The sequence below is a fragment of the Monodelphis domestica genome, chromosome 2 (assembly GCF_027887165.1).
Source record: "Monodelphis domestica isolate mMonDom1 chromosome 2, mMonDom1.pri, whole genome shotgun sequence".
Classification (NCBI taxonomy): Eukaryota; Metazoa; Chordata; class Mammalia; order Didelphimorphia; family Didelphidae; genus Monodelphis; species Monodelphis domestica.
The window spans coordinates 302,470,280-302,496,462 of NC_077228.1; the positions used below are offsets into that span (position 1 = coordinate 302,470,280).

Genomic DNA, 26,183 nt, shown 5'->3' on the forward strand with positions numbered 1-26,183 from the left:
GGTTCTGGAAATAGTGGTCAGCAAGTGTTCCTCGGATGAGGGTTATAATGCTTCAGTCAATTCAGGGAAAAAAAATTGATGCCATTGGGATAAGATAGTAACCTCTTAGACTGTCTGGGAGTTATGTTAGTCGAGAAGGGGAAAAGCTTCCAGATTGGTCATAACTTATCCAGATATAGAATGCAAGATACTTCCATGTTGGGATTTGATTATGTTAATGAAATTAAAATTGGAGCTCTAGATGAGGATGGGGATTTGGAGTAGGAAAGCAGAAAGTTCAATGAAGAGATATCATAAAAAGATGATAGTTGAAAGAAAAGGTATAGAAATTTATAATTAATTGTATAAACATTGTATATTTATTTGCAAATATACTGCTCATTCTATTTTATATAGAAAAGAATAAGAAGGGAAGGGATAAGCAAGTATGAAACAGTGTGCTTCAGTGTACCTGCACAATAAAAACAAGGGAAATAATATTTTTGCAATTGGATTAATTATAGAAAGATTCAATGAATTTTCTGCTGGGTTTTGAAGAAAGTAGAAGATTCATCTTGACAGAGAGGAAAATGTCCTAGGAGTTTAAGATATCAAGGCAAAGTCAAGAAGGTACAGGTCTTGTGAGAGACAATAAGGACACCAAGTTGAGTAAATGAAATCATATTGGGGAAGCAGAACATAAGCATAGATAAACAACATGGAGTACTTTGGTGGAGGGGTAGGCCTCAGAGTTTGATTTGATTTGGTAGTCAATAGGGAGTCATCATAGATTTTTGAGTGATAAGTGACTTCATGAAAGCAGTGTTTGGTAAAGTTTAAATCACATTAAGAGTAACTTGTGTTTATAGAAAATGGAGCTCTATTAATTCAAAGTGACATCTCTGAGTGCTACACCACTTGACATGTCTCTGTTAATTGAGATTAAATAGCATATTAACTTGATTTAATATTTGCCATGAAAGAAATAATCAAATTATAATGAAACAACAGCCAGAATGTTCAAATTCATGCTTAGAATTAGAAAAAAAAGTTTAGATAGAATTCACAATCCATCCATAGAAATAAGTATGCATTTATTTTAAAATCCTTTAGATCAAGTGGATTTGAAGATGTTTTAAACATTTTTTTCTTGTTTCATGGATTAGTAGGACATTAGAGCATAAAGGACTCTGTGATCTCACTTAACATTCATTTTGTAGATAAGGAAATTGAGTCACAAAAAAATCTCTATATGATTTTGGAATATCATTTACCCTTTCTTAATCTCATCTATAAAATTTGAGGGTTGAGTTAGTTGACATGTAAGTTTATATAGTTTAATTATAATCCAGGATTAGAACCCAGACTTTTGAAAGCCAGTGCTGAGTCTCTCCATTTCAGGAGACTGTTGCTTCCTTCTCTATGCATTAGATTATTGGCAAGAGATAATACCTTTGCAATAGAGTCCTTTCAAATTTAACCTAATTTTTCATCATTTGCAATTCAAATAGTGCAATTTCCAGAATATATAATGATCTTTTCTTAAACCATGATGCCCTAAATGAAAAATATTCATTGTCTTGCTAGAGTATAATTTTTACTTTAGAAGCTTCTCAGCAACATTTTTCAATCATTACTTTTTTTCCTTTTTGTTCATTTCTGAACCAAGAGAATAAGACTTTATTTAAATGCATGGACAAGGTTCATGAACAAGAAAATGAAGATATTGATTGTAATCTGGTCTGTAAGTGAAGATATTAAGTTTTGCATTAAAATGAACATTGGTAAAATTTCAATGAAGGGAAATAATGGTCCATTATATTTTTTGACAAAAATTCTGCTGTTAAAAAGAAAAATTGTCTATAAAACATTGGCCTTTCCACTTCTATTTTCTTTCTTGTTCTTCTTTGCTTCCTGAAAAAAAGAGTTCTGGGTAAAGATCTGTTAAGGCCCATACTATATCTTTTTGTCCATATGTTGTCAGGGAATATAAACTGACCATAAAAATTGATTCAAGGTGATAGCCAGGATAGAGAAATCTTAGCATAGGAGCATTGTCTTTTGACAAATTTAGTTTCAATGGGCAATGCTATTTTAAAGAAATGTAGGAGGAAATAGACAAAAGCTTTGTGGTATCAAAGCATTTTTTAAAGCTTTTATGGGCTGTTTCTTGTCTTGTTCCTTACACTGTGGTGTTAATCCTAGCACTGAGCTCTCTTTGAAGTCAAGAAGGGCTTCAGATTTAGATCAGTTTCTCTCTGGCACAGACTAGGATGTGAAATGGGTCTTAGAACACAGATGGCCATAAAATTAAAACATGAACATTTGAAGGCTATTAGTTCAAAGTCTGGACCCAACAGCCTTTTGATATTAAAATAAAACAAAACAAAAAAAACCTAGAGTATGCTGGGCTCAATCCAGTTACAGAGCATGCATTCATCTTCTCTTTTCAGAGATTGAATAGGAAATTTAGGATATTGAAATCACACTTTTTTTTTCCCCCCAAGACAGTATGTAATGATGGACTATTTTGATTACAACTGCATTTACATAATGGATTTAAAACCCATTATTCTCTCTTTTATATAAATGACCCACCCAGATCACTTTTTATATGGAATAGAGAATATCTGGATGTGTTATTTTCAGGAACTTTGGTTTTTGAGCCATTTCCTTTCCCAGTGAAGGCTGAATATCATAAAGCTAGTTACTGGTGGCTGCTTCTGGGCTCTCAACTTTTGTTTTTCTTGGTAGAGTTATATTCCCAATGTCCCAAAGTTTATCATGATATAATGTAAGGCCTGGGTTTCAAGGTAGGCCAGTTTGGTTGGGATGTAGAATGTACAAAGGGAAATATTATGAAACAAGTCTGAAAAGATAGACTGGGACCAAATTTTAAAGGGTTTTAAGTCAAAGAAATTATCTTGTGTTTGATTTAGATGCTATTGGGAATCACTGAAGTTTCTTGAGTGATATGATTTGACTTATAACTTTATATGTTTCATTCATGATTCTACTTCTATAAAGAATTGTTTCTAAATAAAAAAATCAAAATGAAGAATAGTCATAATAGATTCTTGCATATTTTTCAGCGAGTTTCAAATAGTTCACAAAAGAGGAAGAAGTAGAGGAAGATGAGATTAATACGTATGGAGGCATGAACAGATGAATGAATGACAAAATTATGAAATTCTTATTATGTGCTAAGTATTTTATTTTGGATTAGGGATAAAAACCAAAACCAAAGTCTTTGCCCTCAAGTGGTTTATATTCTAATAAAAAAAAAGACAATACATAAAAAAGGACTGGTGGGTTAGATGTTTTAGACCAGGAAGTCACAAAGATGAAGGGTACAATTATAGGGCAATTAATTGACATATACTTCCAAGAATGATAATATTGATTTTGATGACTGTTCTAGACCTAAAAGTGAAAAAGGGAAGGAGAAAGTGCATGACTAGCTGTAGATTGAATTTATTGACTGGAAAACACAGCAAAGTGTGCATCTGGGACAAGCTAACAGATAGCTTTCACCAGAAGCCTGATTGAAGGAGAGGAGCCAAATTTAGGATATAAGTGAAAACAGGGAGAAATCTTGAGATAGGAAGAAATTGAAAGCATTTGAGTCTGGTGGCTTGGATCTTCTCAATAAAGTAGAAAATCCCCTACAGAAAGACAAGGGGCAAGATTGTATGCTTGAGGTGAGAATGCTTGGAATAGTCACTGTGGGGAAAGTGATGGGGAGTTTAGAGATGACTGAAAATACTATGGAGCAACAGTAAGGATCCAGTTGTGGTGAGATAGTATGGGTTTATTTTGGACCCATTTATTTTTCTTTATTAATGGAAGCTCAGATAGAGACATAAAAAGAGTAGGTTCGATTGTTAACTATGGGCTGAGGTTTAACAAGGAGGTTATTGAGAAGCAATTAAGGGATTTTCTGGAACTAGTGAGATCAGCATTGAAGGGGCTGACCCTAATGTTCAAGCTATGAAAGAGAACAAAGAAAATCAAAATAGAGATGATTATTGTAGAGAACAGGGGTGAAAGAAAATGAAATCCCAATGAAGGAAGAAAGGTCCTGTGGGAATTTAAGTAGTAGGAAAAGTCAAAAATAGTACCCTCTGATCAGATTAATTGATCAATAAATTAGGTCAAATGATAAAGCTGAAAGAATATGTCTAAGTCTCCCTTTTGTTCCCTCTCTCCCTTCTAACATGTCTCCCAGTTGTTCAAGCTCCTCATTTTATTTCCCTTTTCTTTCTTCCTATGCATAATTTTTCTGCTCATTCCGGGCACCTATTTGGAAACCTTTCATGTCTGAGGTTCAGATAGCTAACCAGCTTGAAAGCATCTGATAGCAGAATTCCAAAGCATGAGTCATTCATGACTAATAACAAGTTCAAGGCTTTCCCCATTTCTCTTAAGATCATTTGGGATCATGCTGATATTGTCTGTATCATAAGGAAAGAATTTTTAATGATGTAGTTCTAGTAATATATAACAGACTTTTGAGGAAGAAGACTCATCATGAAGGTATGTTGCCTAGTAGATAGCTGATCTTGGAGCCAGAAAGATCCAAGTCCTTTCTTTGACACGTACAGACTATGACCCTGGGCAGGAGATCTAACTTCCCAGTGTCCTAAGCAATTCTCTAAAATGATAATTGCAGAAGAAGGACTGACCTGTATTGGTAGGAAGAATTTTGTCCCTAGAGAGCTCCCCATGCCAATACTTTTTATAGTGTTTGCACAATTTCTTGTTTGTTTCTAGCAGCAACATTATAAGAGGCAGAATAATACAGAATAGAATGTCAAACCTGGAGTCAGGGAGATTGATCTTCCTGAGTTCAAATCTACCCTTAGAGACTTAGATGTGTGACCCTGGGCAAGTCACTTACCCTAGGGTTTCTCAGTTTCCTTATCTGTAAAATTGAATTGGAGAAGTATAGATGATACTCCATTCCAGTATCTTTCCCATGAAATCCCCAGATGGGGTCATGAAGAATTGGACAACTGAAATGACTAAACAAAAAAGTAGACTGGAGATGAAGAAGATCTGGGTTCAGAGCTTGTCTCAGATGCTTAATAATTCTGCATCTGTGGGTAAGTCACTTGACCTTTCTGGGCCTCAGGTTTTTCATCTGAAAAATTAAGATTTGGGGCTTGATCATCTCAAAGGTCCCTTCCTATAAGAGAGGCAGAGAAGAGAATATTAGTTCCATTTTCTAAAGGAAGAAATAGAGATTCAGAGAAATTCAGTGATTTACTGAAGGTCATAGTGCCATGTCTTAATGCAGTTTAAAAGTGTAGAAGATTAAGGAGCTTAAAATTGAACTGAACCTTTTGGAATACCCTTATAATGGAAGAGAACAGCCAGGTGGCACAGTAAATAAAGCACTAGGTCTGGAGTCAGGAAGAGTTCAAATATGGCTTCAGATACTTCCTGGCTGTGTGAGACTTGGCAAGTCATTTAACCCTCTTTGCCTCAGTTTCCTCATCTGTAAGATGATCTGGAGAAGGAAATGGCCAACTACTCCAGTATCTTTGCAATGAAAACCCAAATGAAGTCTTGAGGAATCTCATATGAGTGAAATGACTGAATAACAATATCATCATAAAAGAAGACAAACTCTAAGGTGGATTTTTTTTTCTGTTCCAAGACTAGTATGCTCTACATCTTGTATATAATATTAATATTGGATTTGGATTTGAATTCATATTTGGGGTCAGCTTTTTTCCTTTGGTCTTTAGAAATGATACCTTGAAATGTATTCAAGAATATTATTGATAGCTAGTATGGAATACATACATACATATATATATATATATATATCTACACACATATATGTAATTAAACTTACTGTCTAGATAGTAAAAATAATTAAATAAGACAGGAAATAACCAGATAGACTTTTCTTCTCCTTGACTTGGGTTCACTTTCTATTGATCTTACCATGTTGTTTCTATGCTGACCTACCTCACTTTATTACCATAAATTGCCCCAGCTGCCAAAATTGCTGCTTATGCCTTTACCCTTAGATTAACTTTCTGAAACTACTGGTATAAAATTTAGCTCAAAAACATTCATAAAATGCATTTCATCTAATTTTATTAAAATGTCACCATCTCCAATCTCTTTGAAATATTTTCCTTAGCAGTGGGGTTAGTTGAGAACTAAGGGCCAATTCTTTGCTGGCTCAGTGCCTCCCTGGAAGCTGTCACAAGACACAGAACCTTTGAAGTTGTGAAAACCTTGTACTGTGTTCGGCTCCTTGGGACTTTTGAGCAATGTGACAACTAGGTCTTTGATGACAGATTATTTCCTGTTTCTTTTTCCTCCTTGAAAGATAATCTCTCTGAGCTTTCTACCTTAAGACAAATGACCAAATTTGCCTTAACAAAATCCAATTCAGGAAGCTCTGTCTTCTAATACATCCCTAGGTCTTGTTAAATAGAACTGTTGCACTGGGGGAAGGAGAATAATGATGAAATAAGGAGAGAAATAGATATAAGGTCAAAGGCTTTGCTTTTCAGCTTTTATAATGACATGTGATATTTTTAAAGTTCTTTACAATTTACAAAGAACTTCAATCACAGGAACCCCACTAGTGTAGAGAGTGTAACTGAAATGACTTGCCCACAATCTTAGAACTAGTAAATATCGGGTTCTTGACTTGAACTCAGTTCTTCATTCCCCAGACCAATGCTTTGTCTGCTCCATCACAGAGGTGCAAAATTGGAAGGCAACTGGAGATGATTTAGTCTAACCCCCTTGTTCTACAGATGAGAAGGTTGATGCCCAGAAAAGGGAAGTGCCCAAATTCACAAGGCACTTTTCTCTTCTAAAAATGGATTGCTGCTGGTGGTTATGATAAAATTCTTACATATGTTCAAATGAAGAGATTAAACACTTTTAAATTCATATCTTTATGTAAGTGTTGCATGCATAGTTGCATGTTAATGCCAGCTGAGATCGCATGAGGATTGTGTGAATTTGTGGTATAAGAAATGAATGTTTGACCCACGCCTGATAATTCTTTCAAGGAAGGATTATTTGCTGAATAGTGTTCTATTAAGGATGCTGTTAATGAATAGTTTCATCATTAATTATATGGAAATTCAATGTTTCTGAGCTCTGAAACTGAATGGCATATAATTGGATACAGTCAGTAGATTTATCTCGCAGCTGTATTTTTTTTTTGTCTCCTAGTTCTAATAATGTATTAACATGATGGCCTAATTTTTCTGTCTGAAACAAGTTGTGCTAGCATACTAACATCTCTCCTTGCCTCCATTTGATAACTTGTCTTTTAACTAATAGATATAATCTTTTAACTTTCTCTTCTTTTCTCCTTTCCTGTGGTCATCTCCACTCTGGCTTTCTGGCTACTCATTCTAGCAATACAAGATCAAGTCCAGCTACAAGGCCTTCGCAGCAATCCCTACAAACACATTGCTTTTGGAGCAGAAGGTTAGTGTTGGCTCACAAGAAAAGTTGCGAATTATACTTTACATTGCTTATTATGTTTTTCACAGTCTTCCCTTTTCTATAATTTCTGTTGGGAAAGTTTCAGACCAGAAATCTGATCTTCGCTAATCAGTCTAGTAAGCATTCTGCTAAATAAAAAAAAAAAGAAAAAAGAACAGTTCCTGATCTCCAGGAACTCATGGTGTAATAAAGGCAGCCATTACAATTATATTTCTAAATCTTAATGAAAGCATTTTGATGAATGGACTAAGGTAGTCTGAGGATTGCTGATGGGGCCTTTAACACTGTATCAGTGGGTCCATGGGGTCAAAGCTATTTTCATATTAATGCTATGATATTTAATTTAATTTACATGGTAAATATTGATGTATACAACCCATATAAACAAACGCTCTTAGGGGTTATTCATTTTTAAGAGTCTAAAGTAGGCCTGACATTAAAAGGTTTGAGAACCATTGGATTTGGGAGATGAAATTTGAATCATTTTGGTGAATGGACTCAGGTATTTTTTTATTTCAAGTGAATGGTTTTGGGTCTTGAGCTAGAACAAGGATGTTAGGGCAAGACTTGGTTTGTCTCTCATGCTTTAAAATACTCAATAGTTTTATTCTGTTTTAGGATTTTCAGGAGATCATTGAGAATTCTTAAATTTTATTGGTGTCAATTATTCCATCACAACACATAGGCATCTTGAAGCAGTCCTTGGCGTAATACTCTTTGATTGACTCATTTTCTTTTGCAAATTTTTGACATGGAGAATAGAGGAGGTGGTAACTAAAGGAGGAGGAGAAAAGTTGTATGAACATATGCATACATATCCTTTAGATACTCAGGCATAATAATGACTATACTGATGATCAGAAACATGCTTTTTTGGAGATCAATATCTTCTCCAAATTCCCAAGTATTTTAAGAGCTAGAAAAGTTTAAGAATCTTCAAGAACTGAGTCCAGAAATATTTTTGTCCCAATGTGCTGCTCCCAGTTGCTCTTTCCCACAATGAAGTTCCAATCTGTACAATGTTGAAGGAATAAAGGGCTTATTGAATTGCACTGTGAAACCTTACCATTTGGGAAGGGGAGGATAAAAGAAGGGAAGCACAGGGAAGGAATAAGGTATTAAGTACTCTGTGTCAGGCACTATGCTAAATTCTTCTTTTGAGAGGAGGTAGAAATCTTATTTCTATGTGAAAATGTAAAGTGTTAGCTTTCTCAGTAGCATATCAAGACAAATGATATGGAGTCACAGTGGAGAAAAATGGTAGTCATGTTCCCTTGTTACTTTCTCTCCAACAATTGGATTGAGGCTGGGCACAGTGAGTTTTATTGAAGCTCATTTATCCAAGACTATTTAAAAAGAAATCCTTACAAATCAGTATTGGTCCCAAGGCAAAAGAGTGATAAGGCTAGGTACTCTATTCAACTAACTATGATATATGATATAATATATTAATTATATAATTATATGATATAATAAATATTTATTAAGTGCTTTCCTATACACAAAGCACTGAAAGATACAAAGATGATAAAGATGTAGAAACTATTTTCAAGGCTCATACAAACATATATGAAAGCAAATATAATTAAAGAATAATCTAAATTATCCCAGAAAGATTCAAAGTATCATGAGGTGTTTGATGAGGAAACTATTATATCTGATTGTTAGAATAAGGGAAGATTTCCACAAAGAAATGGCATTTAAGCTGGACCTTGAAGGATAGGTGAATACAATTTTGACAGGAAGAGATGGGATGTGTGGCTGTAGGAGGTATTATAGGTAGAAGAAAAGGCATTTTCTCTTTTAATTTGTCAAGTGACAAAGATTGGAGTCCATTAGGTGATAAAGACTAGAATGAATAAGAAGCCACTAGTTTAATTCATGGATCTATTACAGACTCATTTCATGACATATAATTCTTGTGGTGATGTACAAATCCTAATTTTGGTTCAATTTCTATTTCATACTTTTGGGAGTTATTTGTTTTTGTTCTTGAACAAAATATTTGACATGCAAATTTTATATTCTTGGTAGAGGAAAATATTAATATTTTGATATTTAACATTTATTAAGGTGGAGCAGATAGAGGGTGAATTTTAGAGTCAAGATGATCTGGTTTCAAGTCCTGCCACATTTTGACTATATGTTGAGAGATAAGTAATTGCTTCTCATTTAAATTAATGAAGATTTGGGAATCTTCATTGGTGATGAGAATTTCTACCCTGGAAGTATAATATACCTATGGAATCAGTAGTTTGGATCAAAAATCTCTCTAAAATATGAATAGATTAATTTAAATGATTTTGAGGATTTAGAGAGAATTCATAGACATATAGAGTCTTAGATATAATTTACTTCCTTGTTTGAACAAACTGAGATTTTTTTTAGGTAGAAGTTATTTTATCCCTCATCTTATATATTCTGCTTTTCTGAAGAAGCCAGTGTTTTTTCCCTACTATTTTACTGTACCTTTCAAAATTGCACTAAGATAAAACTATTCCTTGACAAAGATAAATTGTTTTGGGGCTCCAATCTGTAACCTAGTTAAATGTAAAAAAAAAATTCAAATATTTGTCCTTTTTTTGCTTCTTTATATTATTCTAGATTCTCACCATTTTATAAGGTTTTCTCCAAGTAATGGTTTAAAAATTTATTTAGATTATGATTTCATCACCATTGGACAGGAGTTGTTAACCTTTTCCTGCATCAGGGACACTGTTAGCAGTCTGAGAAAGCCTACCGACCTTTTATTAGAATAACCCTCTTAAATTCATGAAATAAAATATGTAAGATTACGACAGAAACCAATTATATTGAAATAGTTATTCAAATATGAAAAAGTTCACACAACCCAGCTTAGAAACAGTGCCACAGAAGAATCGAATAACTTCTGGGTCGAGATGGCTACAGAGTAAAAGCAGGCTCTACCTCTCCACCAATAAAGAGTGCCTCAAAATGACAAAACCAAAGTCAAATGAGCGAAGGGGTTCCATAGTAGGGCACAGCATGGAAGGTAGGCAAAGTTAGGGCATTTCCGCAATAAAAGGAGATGAAATTTCCCCCACTAAGGGGCGAGCTCATCACCCCTCCCGCACTTCACCTACCTTTCTAGAGTATGAGTGAGCATGGGACAAATTTCTAAGTTCCAGGAGGGAGGCTGGCTGTGGTCAACACAGACTTACCCCTAAGAGAAACTAGGCCTGGAACACTGGGAGTCTGAGGAAACATTGAGATAGGGACAAAGAGCTTGCACAGAGGGGGCAACTCACAGCAAAATACCACAGAGAACAAAAAAAAAAAAAAGCCCTTGGGCACAAATCTCTCCAGTGCTTAATACAGAGTCTTGCCCACTCTCCACACCCAGACCTCTTCCAGGCAATCTTTAAGTTCTTTGGGTCTGAATCTGCCCTTAAGTGCAGCAAGACTAGGGGCCCCTGGAGGGTTGATGAACTGTGGAGATAGGGCAAGGAGCTTGAGCAGAGAGAAGTGGCTCAGAGCAAAACGCCACAGAGACCTGAAAAATAGAGCACTCTCCAGTGCTCAATACAGAGATTTGCCTACCCTCCATGCTCAGACCTCTGCCAGGCAATCTCTAAGTTCTTGGGGGCTGGACCTGCTAGTAAGAGCAGCTAGACACTGCTGAAGACTGGAAAAAATATCCTCAGGGCAAAAACCTCTCCAGAGCCTAATACAAAGATCACCCACATTCCTCACTTAGACATCTGGCCAGGAAGGAACAAGGCAATGACCACCAACTCCCAGGAACTAAAATCTACAAACACCAAAATAACCAAGAAGAAAATCTTAACACTTGATAATTTTATGCAGAAAAATCCAAACTAAATAAGAAATAGCAGAAGATGACAAACAATTAAACACACCCAAACCTTTGAAAAAAAATTGGAAATTGGTCATAAGTTCTTGAAGACTTTAAATCTGAGTTTGTGAGAAAAATGGAAGAGATATGGCAAGAAAAGTGGCAAATAGTACAAAAAGAAAAATAACAGTTTAAAAGACAGTATCTCCCACTTGGAAATTGAAGCCCAGAAATCAAATGAAATAATAAGCAAATTGAAGATCAGAAATGAAGCCATGAAAAGCAAGATAAATGAAGCCAAAAAGGAAAATCAAAAGATCTTAGCTGAAAACCAGTCATTAAAACTAGAGTTGGGCAAGTAGAAGCCAATGATCTTAATGATCACAAGACAGCAAGAATTAATAAAGCAAAGTCAAAAGACTGACATATTAGAAGGCAACACAAAATATCTCAGGTGGTTGACCTGGAAAAGAGATCTTGAAGAGACATTTTGAGAATCATAGGCCTACCTGAAAACCTGGAAACAAACAGAATCCTTGACATCATACTACAAGAAATTATCCAAGATAACTGCCCTGAGATTCTGCAACCACAGGGAAAAATAGACATTGAAAGAGTCCATAGATCATTCACTACAGTAAATCTTCAAAAGACAACCCCCAGGAATGTATTTGCCAAATTTAAGAGCTTCTAAGTTAAGGAGAAAATATTACAAGAAGTCCAAAAGAGACAATTAAGATATCAAGGAGCACCAATCAGGATTACAAAGGATCTGGCAGCCGCCACACTAAAAGACTTGGAATACAATATTCAGAAAGGCAAGTGAATTGGGTCTACAACCAAGGATGACCTACCCATCAAAACTGACTATATACTTCTAGGGGAAAGTATGGACATTCAACAAAATAGAAGACTTTCAAATATTTGTAAAGAAAAGACCAGAACTAAACAAAAAATTTGGCATCAAAATACAAAAACAAAAACAAAAACAAAAAAAAACCCATGAAAAAGTACATAAGAAAGAGAGGGGTCTTATTTTTTTTCCTTAAGGACTCAATAAGGCCAAATTGTTTATATTCCTATATGGAAAAATGTTATTTGTAACTCTCAAGAATTGTATTCACTATTATAATAGTTAGAAGAATTATCCAAAAATAGAGATCGAGATACTAAGTGGTTTAAAATCATATATTAAAAAGAAGAAGAAAGAAGCAGGGGGGGAGAGAAGATGGCACCAAGAGAAACTTGAATGAATAAGAAAATTAGGATAATCTATACTATACAAAAAGGCACATGGGAGTGGGAGGGGAAGAATACAACTATAAGAAGAGGAAGAGAATGCTAAAAAGTAATATTCAAACCTTACTCTCATTGGAATCAATTCTGAGAGGGAAGAGCATCTAGATTCATTGGGGTATTGAATTCTATCTTACCCAATAGGAAACTGAGAGGGGAAAACTAATGACACAAATATGTTACTGATTCCAAAGCCAGGTAGATCAAAAACAGAGAAAGAAAACTATAGACCAATCTCCTTAATGAACGTAGATGCAAACATCTTAAATAAAATACTAGCAAAAAAACTCCAACAAGTGATTACGAGGGTTATTCATTATGATCAGGTGAGGTTTATACCAGGAATGCAAGGATGATTCAATATTAGGAAAACCATCCACACAATTGACCATATCAACTGTGAACCTTAAAAAATTCTCAGACCCTACTTTATAAGGTTTGGTTAAGACCATTCCCCACTTTAAACAATGAAGGAACTTAGATCAGGAATGTGAGACCTCTACTCAACCCCTACTTAAGCCTGCTTTAGGGGAAGAAACTCCTTGCTGAACAATGAAAAAAATACTTAAACCCATACTTATAGTAAGGCAAAAGTTCTTAAGCTGTGCCTATTTTTAGATCTAATACAAAAGGGTGCTAAGTACCTATAAAGGTCAGGCAACTTGTGAATTTACAAGGAGCAAAGAGGTGAGAACTTACTCAGAGGTTTTCTGGTGTTAATTACTCAAAAGATTAATCTACTCAGGTGTGAACTAAGAATGGTCTGTCCTTTGGAAAACATCTACTGTGATTGGTAGATGTGAGAACTTAGGGGAGGTGACATAGGAGAAAATTCCCTTTAAAAGGAGAGGCTCAAGACAGTCTCAGGGAGTCAGCTGGGAAAGGCTGAACTGGAGGAGGCAGCTGGCCAAAGCTGCCTTGAAGGGTCTCTCTTGGGGCTCCCTCTCAGAGATCTTGTGGTGAGTTGATAAAAGACTGACTGATCCCTCTTTTAGGGTTTTCAGCTTAGGCTGGCTCGTGCTGGCCTAGGCTGCTATAGCCCTTTTTTCTCATTATTCCCTTTTTCTCTCTTTCTTTAATTCCTCATTTGTATTAATTAAAATCTCTATAAAAACCCAGCTGACTTGGGCATATTTAATATTTGGGAATTTTTCCCTGGCAACCACCTTATATTTGATTTAAAACAAGACACTGTCTTGAAACCATATTTTCTGCGGTCACAATTTAAGCTCCAACTCTTTTATCTGCAACAATTTAAGTCTTCCACTATTTTAATTATTACACAACAAGCAAACCAACAAAAATCACATGATTATCTCAATAGATGCAGAAAAAGCCTTTGACAAAATACAATACTCATTCCTATTAAAAACACTAGAAAGTATAGAAATAGTTGAGCCTTTTCCAAAAATAATAAACAGTATATATCTAAAACCATCATCAAATATCAAAAACCTCTGACAAAGGTCTAATCACTCAAATTTATAAGGAGTTAAATCAATTGTATAAAAATCAAGCCATTCTCCAAAAAATTGATAAATGGGCAAGGGACATGGAGAGGCAATTTTCAGTCAAAGAAATCAAAACTATTAATAAGCACATGGAAAAGTGTTTTAAATCTCCTATAACCAGAGAGATGCAAATCAAACTAACTCTGAGGTATCACCTCACACCTAGAAGATTGGCTAACATGGCAGCAAAGGAAAGCAATCAATGTTGGAGGGGATGTGGCAAAATTCATGCATTGCTGGTGGAGTTGTGAATCTATCCAACCATTCTAGAGGGCAATTTGGAACTATGCACAAAGGGCACTAAAAGACTGTCTGCCCTTCGATCCAGCCATAACACTGCTGGGTTTGTACCCCAAAGAGATAATAAAGAAAAAGACTTGTTCAAGAATATTCATAGCCTCACTGTTTGTGGTGGTAAAACATTGGAAAATGAGGGGATGCCCTCCAATTGGGGAATGGCTGAACAAACCGTGGTGTATGATGATGATGGAATACTATTGTGCTCAAAGGAATAATAAAGTGGAGCAATTCCATGGAGACTGGAACAACCTCCAGGAAGTGATGCAGAGTGAGAGGAACAGAACAAGGAAAACATTGTACACAGAGACTGATACACTGTGGTACAATTGAATGTAATGGACTTCTCTACTAGTAACAATGCAATGATCCAGAACTATTTGGAGGGACTCATGAAAAAGAACACTATCCATATTCAAGGGAAGAACTGTGGGAAACGAAACACAGAAGAAAAACAACTGCTTGATCACATGGGTCGATGGGGCTATGACTGGGAATGTCAACTCTAAAAGATCACCCTAGTGCAAATATTAATAATATGGAAATAGGTCTTGATCAATGACACATGTTAAACTCAGTGGAATTTTGCATCAGATCTGGGAGGGGGGTGGAAGGAGGGGAGGGAAAGAACATGAATCTTGTAGCCATTGAAAAAAATATTCTAAATCATCTAATTAAATAAAATAAAAAAGAGGAGTCTAATCTATAAATCCCCTCTACTAACACATATTAGCAATTTCCCTTGAACTTCTAGTCTTTCAAGAGTTGACTGAATCTCAGAGAAATTGAGTGATTTGTCATACATATGCATGAAAAGCAGATGGTCCTAAATTTAAGACCAATTAATCTCTCATTTACTATATCACTTAAATGCTTTAAAAAACAGTAGACTTATTGTTATAGTTTTTTAATTTGTGTTCATTATCAGTCATTTCTTGAATGGCATTCTGCTATACTTTTCAAAAATGCTATTCTTCCTAAATTTGTGAGTGTAGTCATGCTACATCTGTTTTTGCAGTGGAACTCATCCTGCTCTGTTGAAGTCAAAGGTAGTTATTTTTGAACACAGTAGAAAAATTAGGACTATAATCCTCAAGTGCAAATCTATTTTAGTAAGAATCAACACTTTGAAGGTACTGAAATCGCTGAAGTTCTATGAAAAGCTTTCTATGCAATTGCATCATAAGGCTCTAGTTTTGTTTCTCTGTTTTGAAGCTACCATATGGGTGAAATCAACTTATAATGAACTACTTTTGATAATTTGTTAGTTAGATTTATTGATATTGATTCCAAAATAAACACATAGGTTTTTTTTGCTCTGGAAATCTATTGTGTTATGATTTAATCAAATCAGTGAGCCTCTATTTAGCACCTACTAGGTGTCAGGCACTGTGCTAAAAACTAAGGATTCAAAGAAAGGTCAAACAAGAGTAATAACAACACCTCCACCCACCCACCCCCCTTACCCCAGCCAAGGATTCACAATTAAATGAAGCAGACACTATGCAGAAAAAGATCTATACAGGACAGACTGGATATCATATCAGAGGAAAGACACTAGCATTATAGAGCATCTGGAAAGACAAAAAACAAAAACTTTTTAGAAAATATGAGATTTTAGCTTGTGGGAGGAAGCCAAGAAAACTAGGAGGCAAAGATGAGGAGGTTTAGAATTCCAAGAATGGGGAACAACTTATGAAAAGGCATGGAATATAGAGATGGAATATTGTGGAACATAAGGAATAATAGTAGTACTTATTGAAAATTTAAAAAAAATTCTTGAAAATTTTCTCTTTAAGTTGAACCTTAATATATATTTATAATTACACACAGATCTTGAGTTAAATTTATTTCTCTTTGTTATATTATTGGGCTTGGCCTCTGATTTAATTTTTTTTAATAAAACCAGCAAATTTTTAGTGTGTGTAAACTTCAGGTTATATGTCTATCCAGATGGATATCTATAGATATAGACATCTATATATAGGTGTATATATAGATACAAAGATCTATTTATGTGGTGATATAAGTATCTAGATATTGATATAGTTGTTAATCTTTACATAGATAAAATATCTATGACAAAAGATATAGATATCTATATCTCTAAGTCTAAAGCTAGGGTTCAACTATCTATATGAAACATAGATTTGAGTTACTCTTATTCAGTAATCAATTACAATATGAAAATTTTAATTCATAAGGACAGTAGAATTAGAGCTAGAAGGACTCTAATTCTAACCCTCTCATAATATAGCTTAGAGAGGGATGATTCTAGTTCATGTAGATAGTAATTGCCAGAATCGGGAATTGGACCAAGATCCCTTTACTCCTAAGCCAACATTTTCCCTAAGATAGTGCCTTGCAATATTCTATTTTTCCAGTAAAAATTCAGAAAGTGATTATTTTAAATTCAAACACTTAGCTAAGACCACTAGAACTATAGACTACTATTAGGTAACACATTTTAAAATATATTGGCTTCAGGCTCTTGGACTATTATTCTTTCCGATAATAGTGTTCTCTGAGATTAACATAAAAATAAAATACAAGTGAAAAAACCTATGAATGAATGGAAACTAAAACATAGAAATAAGCTGCCTATTCACAGAATATATGGACCTGTCATCTACAGATTGAGCTCTGTAGGAGAGAGAGTAGGAGAGACACATGCACTATTCAATTTCTTTAAATGTACTGGATATTCTTTTGGCTTTGCCAGTATGTGTTAAGAGACACATTGCTCTGAAAAGTTCCTTTGTATTTTTTTTTTAGCATTGTTATAGGTTTGGGGAGTAAGGTTTAAAATTCCATGGATGTGCAAATTTTAATTTTTATTGTAAATTGTGATCATTCTTGCTGCTTGAAGAAGAGAAACATTGTGAGGGCATGTCTTTGAGGATGGCAATAGAATTAAATTCAATCTCTCATCTCTTTCATGTGATGATTTTTTTCTTTTAACAAAAAAAGTTTCATTTCTTTGCTATACTTTTAAACAACAGCATTGCTAAAGTGGTTGAGGAAATACGTAATCTAAAAGTCCCTTTGTATTCTTAAATAAATTATTAATGCATTCCATTTCAAATAATTGATAACTTGGTTTTCACTTGTCACAACATATTGATAGGAAAGGCACAGAAATAGTTTTTTTCCCCTTGACAGAGAAAGGTCAGGAACTGGGAAATGGTATTATAAAACAAAACAAGAGGTATTAACTATTTTGTGAGTCCTCAAATCAACTTAAGGTTTCGTCTATTTTGAAGCCTGAGTTTTAAAACCAAATCTCATTCTTTTGAACAGATGCATTTTGTGGATATTTAGTAGTTTACATATTTCAAAAGAAAGAAACAGAAACTGTGTCACCAACTAAGTTTTGGAAATTAAATATTTAGACAGAACTAGCTGTTTTGTCAGTAAAGCTAAAGAATAAGGCCCAAACTTTTCAGAAATTAAGAATGAACCAGAACCTGGGCCTGGCAAACAACTATGCTATGGGATTATATTTTCCTAAATTTACTCCTTCCTCCCTATGAATCTTAAGGTCATATCTAGCTTATAGAGTCATATGTAGAGATATCAGGTGTTTGTTAGTGGGAGAGAATTGGAATGACAAGTGAGGATATAGTAGGACTTTATTTAACATGTTTTGAGAAATTGGTAGTAATAATAGCCTTTTCTATTGAAAGAGAAAAGAAGGATTTTGCCATGGTGGAAAGCCTTAGGTTACTGGAGTTAGAAGATTCAGATTCATCTCTCTCCCTGTCTGACATTGGCCAAATTACAATTCCTCATCGTACAGTGAAGAGATTGGATTAGCCAATCTAGATAGGTCATTTTTGGTCTTGATAACCTAAAACGTTTGTCTGATGAAGCCTATGGATAATTTCTCAAAATAATATTTTAAATGCAAAAAATAAAATGTATAGGTAATAAGGAAACAAATTATTTAAAATGAAAATCTATTCATTTATTCCATCCAAGTCTGTGAGTCCCTTGAAATCTATACATGGAAAAGAACCTCTGGACTAAGATGCCCTGTCTAGCTCTAAATTTATGGCCACCTGAAAGGTCTACTTTGGGCATACCACCTTCTGTTGGTCAGAATGTATTACAATGCAATCATTTTTGCATTGTAAAAGACTGATAGAGACCCAAACACTTTTCTGCTCTGCCAGGCAAAGAAGGAGCTATAACTCAGCAACAATAACCAAAAGATTTTTATTTTGGAGCCCTGCCACAAAATGTTTTTCCTTTGGCATACTCACTAAGTAAATTTTCTACAAATCATTTTTATTGTCTTTCACTAAATCTCTCCACTAAATATTCTCACGGTATGGAGGTGGCACTGGGCTCTAAAATGCTGTGCCAACAGACAGAACTTTGGCAGGGCCTACCAAGCTGGAAAGGATTTGAATGAATGCCTATTGACAATCAACAAACATTTATTAAACACTCACTCTATATGCCAGGCATTGTACTAAAAGCTGAAGGTTTAGAGAAAGTAAAAAACAGCCTCTTTTCCCATTAAGTCTACATTCTAAATGGGGAGACAACATGAAAAAATATATGATATATAGAATATCTATTGATATAGATTATAAATATACAAAGATATATGAGATATATTACAGCATGTAAAATACATATAGGATATATATATATATATATACATCTGTGTGTATATGTCTATATATGTGTATGTATATATATATGTATATACAGATATATATATATATATATATATAGAGAGAGAGAGAGAGAGAGAGAGAAGGTAATTTCAGAGATAATCTTAAAGATAATTACTAGTAGTAAGGAGGATGAGAAACACCCCTTGTGGAAAGTGGGATTTGAGGGAAATTGTTATAGAAATCCTAGAAATAGGTTTGAAAAGGGAAAGAATACTAGACATGGAGAACAGCTAAATGCAAAGGCTCATGAACTCAAGTGTCATCTAAGAAAAAGAAAATAGCCAGTTACACTGGATCACAGAGTACATGATAGGAACTAAAAAAAAAAAAAGAAGAGTCAAAGGTAGGAAGGAGCCATGGTGCAAAGAGTTTTAAATACCTATAGAGGACTTCATATTGGATCCCAGTGGTAAAAGAGAGCCACTGGAGTGTAAAGAAAAAGTCTGGGAACAAGTCTTCTGAGCAAATTGACTTTAATATGACAAAAGGAAAATCATCCTGGTCAATGTCATGTCCAGCATAGTCCGAGATCCGGAATGACAAATGAGCATCCAATTTATAGACAAAAAGAAGAACTTACAGACTTGTTTACTGCCTTCTCCAATAATAGGGATCCTGAATTTAGGACTAACAACTCATATACTGTTTCTTTTTGAAAGGGCTCAGGGAGGGAGCTCAAGGTGATGATGATGAAATGTCTGTGGCCTCACTGGAAAATTTGCCAACCATCTGTGGTCACTCTACTCTCTATAGTCTTTTGTACATCATTTGAAAAGCAAGTCTCTACACTGGATGAGTAAATTACAAAAGCAAGGAGCACACAAAAGGAAAATTCTTATTTTTACAGGTCTATATGATCATAGGGATCTGCATGATTATAAATAATTACACAGCTACTACTGATAATTCTATTATTACTACTATTACTCCTCCTACTGCTACTATTATTACGACTACTGCTGCTGCTACTACTACAGATTTTATATTATAGATGTCTTGTACTTATTCAATCAACTAATAACTGAGACTCTTACTATCAAATCAATAGTTACTACTTAACAATATGGTCCAACTAACAATCACAATGATATTAACACCAAATCTATAATCAATTTTTATTAACTAAGGAGATTTTGTTGTTTGGATGATGGACAATGCTATGATCAGATCTCTACTTTATAAAAATCATTTTTGTGGCTGAGTAGAGGATGATTTAGAAAGAAGAGAGACTTAGGACAAGAGAGTAGATCCAGTTGATAGGGGCTGAACTAGTATGATTGCTAAGTGAGCTGAGAGAAAGGGACATATACGAGAGGTATTATGAAGGCAGAAAGATGAGATTTGATAACAGATTATATATGTGGGATCTGTGTGATTAAGGAATCTAGAATAACACTAAAGCGATACTTACTGGGAGAATGGTCATTCTCTAGCCAGTAATAGGAAAGTTGGGAAGAAGGAAAGCTTTGGGGAAAAGATAATAAGTTCGGTTTTGGCATTTTGAGTTTGTGGTGCCAATGGGATATCCAGTTCAAGATGTCTAAATGATGATTAGTTATATGAGACTGGATATATAGATCTGAGAATCATCTTTATAGAGGTGATAGTTAAATCCACATGAACTAATAGAATCACTAGATATAGAGGAGGGACTAAAGGGGACCCAGGAAAAAGTATTGAGTGACGCTCTTAGTTAATGGGTATGACCTGGATGAAGATCAGAATAAGGATTATTCCGAGAAGTGAAAGAGAACTAGGAAACTTTTTTTTTCTAAAAGGTGAGCAGAGCTAAGTTCAGAGAAGCTCATCATCAGAAGGGGAATTACTCATCTGATATTTACTCCCTTAGAAAAGTCACTTCATCTCATTAGATTTCTACAAACTGAGGAGGTTGTTTGAGTTTGCCTTTGAGGTACTTTCTAGCTAAATAATCCTTATAATTTTTAAACAAGTTTGACTAAAAGTCAAAAGATTATGGAATTTCCAACCACAAAGACTTTAACTCCTTTTATGACACTTTAGAACTATCCCTATCATCCTAGAGGAAGATGAACATTTGATCCTCTCAGTACGCTCAACATCTTAAAGTGAAACATCTCTCTCTCTAGGTAGCTTTCTAGCTTTTGAAAACTTTGCATCCTTAGAATTTATTTTTTAAATAATTCTTCTGGGTACATTGAAAAACTATATTCTTTTTTCCTTAAAGGAATCTAAGTGGTGGAGGTGAGAAAGTTCATTGGAGGCATGGGAGAAAGAGAGTAGAAGGGCATAGAGATGGTTAAATGGAGTGCTATGTCGGAGGAACAGTAAGAAAAGTGGTTTGGCCATAGCATCAGTCAGACAATAAATATTTGTTTAAGCTTCTACTATGTGCCAGGTAATATGATAAAGAAAGATAAGAGACAGTTCCTGCATTCAAGCTTAAAATCTAATAGAGAAGACAATATGCAAACAACTTTGTACAAAGTATAAACAAGATTAATTTGAGATAATCTACAGAGGGAAAGTGCTAGAATAAAGAAGAACTGGGAAGGACTTCTGAGAGAAAGTGGGGTTTTAGCTGAGATTTGAAAGAAGCCAAAGAAGCCAGAAGGTAGAGATGAGGGAGGGGAACATTTCAGGTATGGGGTACATCCAGATAAAATGCTTGGAGTTGGGAAATGGAGTGTCTAGATATCTCTTGTTTAGAGAGTAGTTTTTGGTCCCCAAAATTCCATATGGAGAGAAGCTAATTCATTTTGCTTTTAGAATTTTAGAGCTTGATTGTTCTGGGACAATATTCTACCTAGGTACATTACTTTGGTAGCAAAGAAAGATGTATAGGGAATCATAGCTTCTTAGTGTGAATAGGGAGTAAAATACCTCTATTGACTTAATGTAGTTACATATAGGCACGAGTTCTTAACTCTAGCATGTTTCTATGAAATGGTACATCAGAAAGAGCTTCAAATTTAGAGTCAAAGGATCTGAATTTAAATTTCAAACCAGCCACATATTACTGGGGGACCTTGGTTAAGTCACTTCACTTTTCAAGGTCCCAGTTTCCTCAGCTGTAACATTTTAGGGAAGGGGAAAAATAGATGATTTCTGACAACCCTTCCAGCTCTAAATCTATGAAGTATATGCTGCTACTTTCCTTAAAAAATCCAACCATTCATAAGCAATAAATCATCTTTTCACAAAATTTTGAGAATTTAAAAAATGATTTCAGAGCTGTGCCCTATATGTGCCTAAATGAATTAGTCTGAAGTGAGAGGAAATAGAAGTTTCTAGTAAATACTTTCTTGCCATCACGGACTACTCTAAATTGAAATGAAAAAAGTTATAGATAAAGGAATGGCATCCTGCTGGTCTAATTGTCAGATAATGAATGATCTGTTGTTAGATTTCTGTCAATCTCTCTTTTTTGGCTTTGTCTATTAATGTACTTTTCAGTTGTAAAAATAAAAATAGTTACTTTTAAGGGGAAGCATAAGATGATACATTTGAAGAAATAACCCCTATCAAAAAGTCAATTATCATAAATTAAAAAGCTATCCTAGTTTCATCAAGTGTATTATGGTCTTTGATTTTTCCTGGAATAGGTTTAAGAAGCTGAACAACTTTCTTTTCAAATGATTTATTAAGTGACCTTAAGCCAAGAAAGGTAAAGATAGGTCAGATAGTTTCTTGTAAAGTTCAGAGACAGGAGATGTGGATTTCTAGGTAGAAACACAAGAAAGTTGAGAACTTGGCAGGATATAAGCAGTAGCCACCTCCTGTGATGGCAAGATTTGATTATCAGCTCTTGTTTCATAAATTCAGGCAGCTTGTGGGACTGCCTGTTGATTGCTGGGAAATGGGAGAAGACAGAATGATTCTCTGTACAAAGCTTAGAATTGGAGAAGATTCTGGTTGATGAGAGACACTAGTGACTCCTGAGGTGTAGTCAGAGTGACAAACAGCTGCTGTAGCAGCTGATTAGAAGGCTGACAGCAGAGGCTCAGTGTGAAAGAAAGCTTCAGGTCACTCATCAGGTTTTTGGCTCCATTGTTGTACATTGGCTTTTAGCACCATCAGCAAAGTCATCTTCTGGTGTGAAGGAAGATGACTGCCACAGGCTTTTAGGAAATCAAATATTTCTTTCATTGTTCTTACTTTAAAAAGAGCAAATCTGGCCATAATTACATCAGATCTTAAGGAATTGCAGAATTTCAGAATTGGAAGAGACATCAAATGTCCTCTAATTCAGGAATCCTCATCAATAGCATCTTGGACAAGGAGTCATTTGAACTCTGCTTGAAACTGTCTAGTGATGGAGAATCTCTAAGGATGGAAATCCCATTTACTCTCTAGTCTCAGCATCAATGAATGATGGTTACTAATTACTTTAGAACCTGTCTTTGGAGCATCCAATCCCTTTCTCCTCTGTTGGAGTCAGTACATGAACAAATTTCTCTTGGGAAATTGTTGCCTTTCTGACACTGAAGTCATGGTTCTTAGAGCCTTTTTTTCATATTTCCTGTTTGGGCTTTGTTATTCTTTGAATTCCTCTTAAAGAAGAGAATGTATGAAAGTTTTTTTTTTCATTTTTGTGATAGATGATTGATATCAGTTTCAGCTTTCTTAAGTCATTGGTTTAGTCCAGAAACATATATATGCTCTTTATTGTTTTTTATCCCCTTTCTCATGGTAGCATGGTATAGTGAAGGGGAAGCTTGCCTTGGATTTAGGATGCCTTGGGTTTGCTTCTGACATATAAGTGGCTCTATGACCCTGGATAAGTCACTTAAATTCTTAGTGACCTAGGTAATATACATATATCTATGAATTATAGATTAGATAATGATCTTCATTGAAAGAGGAAATTTCTTCACTTGGAAAACAACAAGTTTCCTTTAAAAAAAAGAGGGCACTAGGTGGCTCAATGGATAGAGTGTCAGGCCTGGAGTTGGGAAGAGCTAGTTTCAAATCTGATCTCAGACACTTCTTAGCTAGGTAACCCTGAGCAAGTTCTTGACCCAGATTGCAGAGTCCTTGCCTTTCTGTCTTAGAGTTGTCACAGAGAGTAAGATAAAAAAAACAAAACAAAACAAAACAACACTTGTTTTTATGATTTAATATTAAAAATAGACAATATTACTGGGGGGAAAAGAAATTATTTGTGGCTGTCAAATTGTTAGGAAGTGATAAGAGGCTGTAAAGATGTTAAAGAAGTAAGGTGCTAATTAGGTGAAGTTATAGTTACCCAGAAGCAATTAGAAAGAGAAACTAAGCATCTCATCACCAGAAACTATAGAGCCAAGAGAAGTTTGCTGTGACTTTCAAGAAGGGTAAGATGTTTCTTTATCTGTCAAGACCAAGAGATTACAATGCACAGGTACTATCCAGCAACGAATCAACTAAAAAGTTCAGAGGGAAAAAATGCTTTTATCAATTACATGCCAGACCTGACTGAAGTTAGGAACTCATCTGCCTGAGTTCAAATCTGGTCTCAGACATGTACTTGCTGTGTGATCTTCAGCAAGTCACTTAACCCTTTTGCCTCAGTTTCCTCATTTGTAAAATGAGCTAGAGAAGGGAATGGTAAATTGCTCCAGAATCTTTGCCAAGAAAATCCCAAATGGGGTCATAAAGAATTGGACATTCCTGAAAAATGATTGAACAATAATGAATCCCTCCTGAGAGATACTAAGTTTTGTTGACAAGAGCAACAGGGAAGTCTGTTGGCTTCCTAGGGCAAGACTCCAAGGCATACAAAAGAATATCTCAAGACTTGTCAAAATGGATGCTTGCTACCCATTTCTGGTGATTCACGTGGGCACAGATGATGTTGCCAGAAGGACCAGCGTTGCCAGGAGGATTACGAAGTCTTTGGCAAGGAACTGAAGACTGTAGAAACACAGGTGATGTTTTCATCACTTCTGCCCAATAAAGGCAAGGGATACAGAAAAGAAAAGCTGATTTGGAAGGTGAACAGCTGGCCAATAAGATAATGCCTGGGAATAGGATTTGGACTTCTGGACCAGTAGTCTAAAAATATAGATTGGGTTTGCTGGGGTGCTTCCTTCCCTAGCTTGTACTTATAGGTCATAACCTCCTATAGGGCTGCTAATCCAGCTTCAAGGTACTTTTTTGGGTTTCTGCTCCTAAAACTATAGTACTTGTGTCTCCAGTAATGTGTTTATTTGTCAGTAATTAGCTAGAGGCCACAATGAACTCAAATTAAAGACATTTACTGAAAATGCATAGTAAAAAAGTATCAACAAAACATTTAGCCTGTAAAGCTGGGCTGCAATCTCCCTGAAATGTGCCCATCAGCTAGGAAGGTGGACAGTGGACATAGAAGCTATGGACTACCCTGGTATATACACAGAGGGGATGTATGTAGTGAGGGTCCCCTGCAAGTAAAGGGACATATATGCACAAACAACATGAGAGAAGGAGTTTTCCCCTCCAGTGCTTTGGTGCTACAGGACCACAGGGTTACTAATGTTCTCAGACTGTTATTCTGTAGTTTCCTCTGGATTCTGCTCTGCAGGACTCTGTCAGACACTTGTTGGATTTGTAGCTCTGATAGACTCACTGGGCTTGCTCTCTAGTTCTATTGCTTTACCAGTTTTACTGTAGTTTCTCCCACCTCTAGCTTCTGGTCAAGCTGAAGTTGTTAGAAATGAACAATGCCATAGTCTTTTTTTGACAGAACCAGAATCTTTATCCTTTTTTTTTTTTAAAAGACTTACCTTATGTCTCAGGATTAACAATAAATATTGGTTCCAAGGCAGAAAAGTGGTAAGGGCTAGGCAATTGAGGTTAAGTGACTTGCTCAGGGTCACACAGCTTAGGAAATGTCTGAGGCCAGGTTTGAATTTAGGACCTCCCAGCTCTAGGGCTGGCTCTCAATTCACCAAACCACCTATCTGCCCTATCAGAAGAGATTCTTTCCATTTCTGTTTCCTGGGAGTCTTAGCTCTGAGAACTATCCAAACAACAGAATTCTAGTTCCAGTCTCTAATTTTTCTCTCTAAGATTCTACACAAAAGATTGAGATTCAGGAAGCAATGTCCTTGAATTCCCCTCTCAATGCTCTCTTCTATATGTCTCTAATGATCATTGTATGCTTCT

The 26,183-nt window shown here is 35.4% G+C and overlaps 1 protein-coding gene across 23 annotated transcripts in view; it reads left to right on the top strand.

Annotated features, from left to right (window-relative positions):
• Positions 1 to 26,183, top strand: part of MLIP (muscular LMNA interacting protein) — a 394,551-nt gene that overhangs the window by 201,560 nt on the left and 166,808 nt on the right. For 21 of the 23 annotated variants that reach the window (XR_008916576.1, XR_008916575.1, XM_056818416.1 and 18 more), the window contains one exon: positions 7,381 to 7,452. The exons of the other annotated variants lie outside the window; for them this stretch is intronic. Coding sequence is in view for 19 of the 21 variants with exons in the window: in XM_056818416.1 (XP_056674394.1) it covers positions 7,381 to 7,452 (72 nt within the window). In the remaining 2 variants the exon portion in view is untranslated. The remainder of the gene's footprint in view (positions 1 to 7,380; positions 7,453 to 26,183) is intronic. 23 annotated transcript variants of the gene reach the window in all.